This window comes from Aptenodytes patagonicus, chromosome 16 (genome assembly GCF_965638725.1).
Source record: "Aptenodytes patagonicus chromosome 16, bAptPat1.pri.cur, whole genome shotgun sequence".
Lineage (NCBI taxonomy): Eukaryota > Metazoa > Chordata > Aves > Sphenisciformes > Spheniscidae > Aptenodytes > Aptenodytes patagonicus.
The window spans coordinates 4536335-4543820 of NC_134964.1; the positions used below are offsets into that span (position 1 = coordinate 4536335).

General features: G+C 40.3%; 1 protein-coding gene across 2 annotated transcripts; it reads left to right on the top strand.

Annotated features, from left to right (window-relative positions):
- The first annotated feature begins 411 nt into the window (after window positions 1-411).
- APOH (apolipoprotein H) lies at window positions 412-7486 on the top strand. 2 transcript variants are annotated; one of them, XM_076353776.1, is made up of 8 exons: window positions 412-508; window positions 1676-1852; window positions 2479-2575; window positions 3910-3986; window positions 4573-4761; window positions 5369-5548; window positions 6022-6219; window positions 7091-7486. In XM_076353776.1, exons 1-8 carry the CDS (start codon window positions 445-447, stop codon window positions 7159-7161), a joined length of 1053 nt encoding a protein of 350 aa, XP_076209891.1. In that variant the 5' UTR covers window positions 412-444; the 3' UTR covers window positions 7162-7486. The 2 variants fall into 2 exon arrangements, with proteins under 2 accessions (XP_076209891.1, XP_076209892.1); XM_076353777.1 differs by lacking the exon at window positions 1676-1852.

Here is a 7486-nt window from a genome sequence, read left to right on the forward strand (position 1 = left end):
TAAAAAGATTTTGTTATAACTCTCAGGACTCTTTGGTACATAGAAATGTGCACGCCCGAGTGGTAAACAAAAGCTTCTTAGTGACAGTTCTGTTATTTGTTCCAATACCGTATTCCAAACCTCCTCATCCTCTAAAGCCGCTGAGAAGATAATACTGTTTTTTCAAAAACATTGGTCCCAACAGGAGATGCTCTGCAGAAACAACCGGAGAGGAGATGTTTTCAGCAGAGATCGCTATTTGAATTCCTGCATTATGTACGAATGCAACATGTGATGGTTGTTTCATCCTCTATTACACGCAACACAAGGAACCTTTTATCTTCTGTTTACTAGGACGGGAATAAATACAAAGAGTTAATATGTAACCGTCCTTTTGTGGATGCCTTTATTTTTAAGAGAAGAAACACTGGACCAAGGGTCATTTGGGCTTGTGGACTGGCAGCAATGTACTCCCTGGCACTGGTTGCGTGCGCAGTTGCTCTGAGCCACTGTGCTCTTGCAGCGAAAGGTAAGCGTCTTCCACTTTCTAACAACCAATACTATCCTGAAGCGTGAATGAGGGAAGCTGGAGAAAGCAACAGGATTTTAAAGCCTTCGGAAAATTCTGGTCAAGTGTTTTGAAGGGGAACATTCTCTGAAAGCTATTTCCTCTCTTTTCCCCTTCCATTCCTTCCTCTGTCTCTTCCTACGGTGAGGTGAATTGCTGTATACGAAAGTATAAAATGGAGGAAAACAGAAGAAATATTGACAGAAGTGGTGGAAACCAGGTTGCCTGCATGCCGGGGGCATTGCGTGTGCCAGGAGTTAACCTCGCTCCATCCCTCTGCCCAGCTCCCTGCTCACCTCACTTTCCCCTCCGCTGCAGGGGCTGCCTGGCATAGTCCTGCCTTGCTTTTCTCCTCCTTTCCCCCACGCCAAAGGCTCTGGGCACTGTTTCATGTACTCCCTCCCTCTGATTGCCATGCATTTCTACAGCACGAGCTTTGTGTTCCTCTGTTCTCTCCCCACCATCTCAGCAGGAGCCTCTCTCCATGTCCTTTGCAGGAGCGCAGTCTGCACCCTCCATTCCTCCCTCACTGCTCCCCTCCTGTTCGCACTCTCCAGGGGATGGGTTGTTCACGCTGTCAACATGTTAAAGCTGTTTTGGAATCAGAACTGTCTGATGTAACAGTGTGTTTGCCCCACTGAACAGAAAAATTGGGGAAACCAGAGAAAAATAAATTTCATTTAAAAAAGTAATAATCTCATTTCAGGCTGACCCCACCAAACTAATTCAGATTAAAAATGAAATGTATTAGATTGCTTCTAAGTCCCTCTCACCCTCTTTTGTCCAAGATAATTTACCATAATTGACTCACTTTGCAGAATATCTTCATAAATCCATTTTGAAGCAAAAGTAAATTTTAGTAAAAAAAAGTGACACAAAATCTAACTGGGGCCACTGGTAGATCCGCCGAGGAGAAGAGGAAGAACACATTTTTTTCTGGCTAATACTTATAGCAGCCATCAGCTGCCTCAGTAAGTTACGTACCTGTAGATTACAGAAGGACCGTTTAGCTCCGTGCAGGAACATACTATAGTCGAGGATAATACAGAAACCTGTGCTTCCAGTTGAGAAATAAAATCAACTCCAACTTTCTGCCCAATTTCTCGTAAAGCGTCTCCTTTCCTCCAGTCTGTCCCAGGCCACCAGAAGTGCTGTTTGCCACAATTGACGTAAACAAAAGCGTGTATGATGTGGGTGAGGAAATAGAATATACCTGTAGGCCTGGGTTCGTCCCCAATAACGGCCAAAGGAAGTACACCTGCCTCCCGACCGGCAAGTGGCCTCTCAATACGCTGTTGTGCCTACGTGAGTAAAACAAAGTAAATCCTCTTCCTAGACTTTACGCCACCTTGCTGACATGCCATGCACTGACCTGAAAAGGATATTTTGTAGTCCACGTGATTAATCATCTGGTGTATTTAAACTGATATACTTCTGTTTTCCGACTGTTCTTTCCTTACTTGTCGGAAGACAACTGGGTGTGGGGGAGAAGAGGGGCAAGTAACAGGGGAAGGATCTTCCCACACACGTCCCATGCCTTCCCTTAAGCCTCTGCTCCCGGAAGGGGATGGAGATTGGACCCAGACAAGGTGAACCTTAATCTGACTCAGCCCAGCACTGCTTATACTCTAATGATATATGCTGCTTGGTAACACCTGCATTTATCATATCCCTCTTTGTTCATTTTCATCATTTCATTGCATAGAAGTCATTTTCCTCAGACAATCAAGTGTTAAAAACTACTTAATCACAAAAACTTTGAAACTACTATATTTTGGTAGAAATGTAGAATAGTTAGACTTAACGAAATGTAGTACACAGGAGTGGAGAAACATGAAAGACAGCAGGACCCCTTTAAGACCAACTCGTTTCCATTATCCTAGCTTCATGCCTCATGAAATAATATTATCCATTTTTTCTTTAATTAACAGCAAAGAGATGTCCCAGTCCTGGACCCTTGCAGCATGGAAAACTTGATTTTATAGACCACCACTATCAGAGTTCTATAAATTTTTCATGTGAACCAGGGTAAGTGTTCCCTTCCTCATGCTGTTAAATAAATAACTTAAACCACAATATTACGTTCTAGTATCACCTGCTGCAGTATTGCAAGCCAGGGAACTTAGAAAACTGCACGTAAAAGCCCACCTCCACTTCAGAAACTAAAAAAAAAAATTGCATATCTGGTGATCATCCTGTTCAGTCTTGGCTATAACATTCTGGAGCTTTGCTACTCCAAAGCAATGTCTTACAGATATGGAAACCATCAAAATAGCAGAGATTTTATGCAAAGATTTATTCTGGACTGCTTTCCCCTACATTTTAAATCCTCTTATTACATCATGAGATGAAATCCTACAGCAGAGAGAAGATAATCTCCATCTGAGTTGTTATGCTGTTTGGCTCTGGAGACTGAAAATTTTGTTTCTATCCCTTTCCGAGCTCAGTAAATGAAAACCTGAGGTTAATCCTAATTTGGTCCCTGAAGCGAATGCATTTTTACTCAAGGCTACTTGCCAGTTTTAGAAATGGGGATGCATTTAAAGAAAAATAGTTATGGTAAATGCAGGAAAATATTTGATAGTAGCACGCAGTTCATTTTACTTGGGTAATTAATTAATAAACAGTGCTTGCCTGCGAAGGTCATAGGTGAGACATAGCCTAGAGTTCACTGAAAAACATCAACAGCCTCAGCTACCTCCTTCTTCTGCCAAACAGGAGCAAGATAAGGATTAAATAAATTCAACTATGACACCAAATGTAGCAATGGGATTTGATTTAATTTTGCTAATTATAATTTACTGGTTTTCAGCTGTGTGATACTGAAATGATAGATACACAATGAACATTTCTTTAAAACTTGGAGTAAGTGCTGATAATGTAAGTACAGAGGATGGGAGAGAAGATTTAGAGTGCATCTGGAAATTATATTGGGCTATCTTGGCATTAAAATAAAATAATGCACCTCAGTGACTTTAGTTCTAAAGAGCGCCGAGTTCTTTGCAACAGTTTGATCCTAATTGCCATAATTAGCTAGGAACACCTCCCAGGAAACCATAACATTTACATTAGCAATCACAGATCAATGCTCACTACTTACACATATCCACAGTATTAATCACTTGTAGAAATTAATATGTAAGATAGAATGTTATTTGAAGCCTTTTGTCTGGGTACTTGCAATACCTGAATACTAACAATTTTCTACATTTGAACCTAAACTTCCTTTGAGGTCAGTACGTGCTAGAACTCGAGAAGGATTTCAGAACTGGACTCTTAATGGTAACCTTTCTTGCAAAGAACAACTCGATTCTCCTCCGTGTTCGTTAAGCTTTCTGATAACCAGGTCTTCTTGTTTTCAGTTACAACCTTGTTGGGACAAGAACGAGCCAATGCATGGCAGATGGAAAGTGGAGTGGAACTCTTCCACAGTGTCAACGTACGTGTTTAAATACTGAAGAACTACTCTATCCTTATTATAGCAAGATTCCTTTGCATTGCTCAGGATTCCATATACTCTTATTCAGAGGCCTCCTATAGTGCCGTGCAAAAAAATGGTTAGGAACAATCAAGCAGAACCCTGTATGTTTGGTTTTAGATGTGTGGATTCCAGTTTTAGAGAAATAGAGTTTAAAGGTCCGTCCAAAAGGCCAGGATCAGGGATGCTATTTACAGCTGAACGTAAGATGCTTATCCACTCAAATTCATTCTCCCTGTGTATAAAAAGGGGATATTGTCATGCTTTTGCAACTGTTATATGTGGTTTTGCTATAACCTGTCCTGCATAAACACCTTGCTGAAAAAGCAATATACTGCATAATATTCTCTGAAAAATATAGCAAAAATCATGAATTAATTACATACTCTAAGGCTCCTGAGACTTTTAATCTGAACTTTTTGTTTTGTTAGCTACGCTTCCGTAAAGGGCAGTGTGGGTCAATTCGGTTATAAACATGTTGCTCCTGTAATTCTAGTAATAATTTGATCTTCAAGCTTTAATTTCTATGAATGCTGTGCTTTTCTAGCGGTGACTTGTGCACCTCCCTCGCTTCCTGAATTTGGAGTCCTTTCCTACCGCCGCTTAAAACCTGGAAATATTTCTAATTTCCTGGACACGATTACTTTTGAATGTGTACCTCCTCTCGCACTTATTGGGAATGAGACGGCTACCTGCATGGCCAACGGGAACTGGAGCAGCATTCCAGAGTGCAAGGGTAAGTAACTTATTTTTGTCAACACCTAAAAATATTCCTAGAATTGTATATACAAAACTATATGAACAACCTTCGTAATTTATTTTTACAATTGTTATTGCAAACATACAGTAGAATTATTCTGAAAGTCAGACTCGTGAATGCAAGGCGATCGCTAACAAGATTGCACGCAACATGGGATTGACAAAATATTTGCTGCAGGTATAAAGTTTATATAAACAAAACCTGCTAAACGTAGTTCACAGTGGGGAATCAGAGCCTGGCCTCCAGAGCGCTGCGAACATTTTATTCTACTAAGTGCTGGGATTAATCTAATCTAAGAAATAGACAACCTTACCCTTAGTCCTAAGAACTTCACTGGTTTCAGTGAAACTATGCCCCATTTAAGTAGTTTTTGGATATAACCACAGATTGCAATAGATGTATATTTAAAACAAGTAACTTTTATTTATTGTGGTTTTTTAAACTATCTTTCCTCTGGCTATGTTTTTCTGTGCAAGAGGCTGAAATGAACCACCGTGAAAGTTGCATGTATTTTTCAAAGTATATAGTGTGTCTTTCAGAACCGCAACACTGATCAAGCTTTGTTTTCACTTTTGTACCGCAGTTGTCACATGCCCCACTCCAACAGGAATAGAAAATGGATTCATAGAGTTTGCTGTTCGTAGAACATATCACTATAATGAAAGCGTCAGCTTCGGCTGCCAGTCCAGCTACGTGCTGGATGGACCTAAGCATTCCCGATGTGAAAACACTGGAAACTGGTCCACAAAGCCAACCTGTAAAGGTATACATACACTATCTGTTAGAAACCACGTGTCAAATTGAATTTTCCTAAAAGACCGCCACTCTGATTGTTAATGAGATCTTATACCTTTGTGCAAGAGCTGTCCTCAAAAGAAAACCAAAATAGTAATTTCAAGGCCCTGATATGCTAAGACCGCTCCCAACACTGAACGTTGTATGACATGATGTATCTGAATTGACTTCAATAATCAGCCATGTAACTTTATTTGTCTGAGGATTTTCTCTCCTCTTATTTAATATAATTAGAAACTTTACTGAGGCTGGATTTTCACTGGAAACTTTTGACCCTATACTTAGGGGTATACCTAGGGAAGTACCATGTACATGTGGGACGCATTATTTTTCATTCCCAAGTGTCACCTGTACAGATTTCTGATGGGATCTATCTACCCGCTTTTCAAAATAGAGTTCTAATTATCCTTACATGTTGCTTATAACTGGATTGTTTTACAGGACCATGTAAAATACCAGTTAAGAAAGCTGTAGTATTATACAACGGCGAGAAGAAAAGAGTTCAGAACGACCTTAAGGAAGGCATTCAGCATGGTGAAACTATATCCTTCTTCTGCAAGAATAAAGAAAAATCCTGTGCCTACACCGTAGCTGTTCCATGTGTGGATGGCAACCTCACTCTCCCCGCCTGTTTCAAAGGTACGAGCTAGGCTAATCATAAAACAGCTTCTGTTGGTGGAATAACAAGTACTTTAGTGTGGGGGCACTGTCATAATTCATCTTCGAGCCCTATTTGACTGGCTAATTCATCTGCCTTGTACTAAACTTATTGGCTATTTAGGAAGAAATGGCCTGAGAGAAGGAGAGAATGCACAGCAAGACTTTTCTCTTGGGTATGTCAGAGCCCTGCTTTAATCCCCGCTCTGTTCTTAGATGTTATTTAGAGGTGGCCTAGCCCAAACAAAAGGCCATACGTAAAGTATTCCGGGATTTCATGAATCCTCGGATCAACGTCTTCTACAGGGGAAAAGAGCCTGAACGCTGCTGCAGCCTTGAGAACCTGATGTACGCACTCCCATTCTGGTGAAACACTCCCACGTTATGCTGATTGCTAACACACTGGTTCTGACTTTGGGCCAAGAGTGTTAAAAAGCAGCTGACAGCTGTAGTGAGGAATTGATGCTGGAGGAACTCGTTCACAGGCACACAGGTTTTTAGAATAAATAAACAGACTAAATACTGAAGTTTGTTAGCAAGAGGAAATGCTTTGCATTTGTTTTATCAATATCCCTTGCATAGAATATTCCTTGTAAGTTTTGTTTTCATTTGTAAGTGAAGGAACAAACACAGCCTATGCATGATGAAAACATCTTTCCTCATATTTGGCTTGGCTTGTGATGGATGTAGCTTAGCTTTCATTAAAATAGAAATTAAAATAGTGTATTTCTTCTAGCGCTTTTACTATGATGCAAAGATTGATTGCTCACCTAGCAGGGTCCATGAGACTTACTGTTTTCAGCTATCACACGTTTCAAGAATTTAGCCCAAGTTCTTAACTTGTTTTCAACAGAACGTGGCTTTTTTTCAAGTCTTGTGAAAAAGGACCCATCAGACATGAAACCATGTGAAGATCAAGCATGAATCAGAGAATACAGCACTACATCTCTGCCTTACTGAGACAAAACGTTATATACGAAAGGAAAACTTACATTCTGTGAGTGTAAATTTCCAGGTGAACTCCGGACTCTCTGTGAATGTGGTCTCAGCTATTTTCCCAACCACCATCCCTACCAGCCTCTTCCACAAGCTGTCACACATTGTTTCAGCCATTAACTTCCATTCTCTTTTCTCTGCCTTCTTCAAAATCCCCTCAGTACTGCTTCTCTTTCCATATTTCCAACATTTATGCAATTGTAAATGACTTTCTCAACAGCAGTCCCTTTACAATAAAGTAATTTTCAGCCAA

What these genes read in the sequence shown, in the direction of transcription:
- APOH (XM_076353776.1), top strand. Translation starts at nt 445, where the DNA reads ATGTACTCCCTGGCACTGGTTGCGTGCGCAGTTGCTCTGAGCCACTGT. An exon ending in AATTTTTCATGTGAACCAGG is followed by an intron (nt 2,576 to 3,909) that starts GTAAGTGTTCCC and finishes TCTTGTTTTCAG; the next exon opens with TTACAACCTTGTTGGGACAA. An exon ending in CACAAAGCCAACCTGTAAAG is followed by an intron (nt 5,549 to 6,021) that starts GTATACATACAC and finishes ATTGTTTTACAG; the next exon opens with GACCATGTAAAATACCAGTT.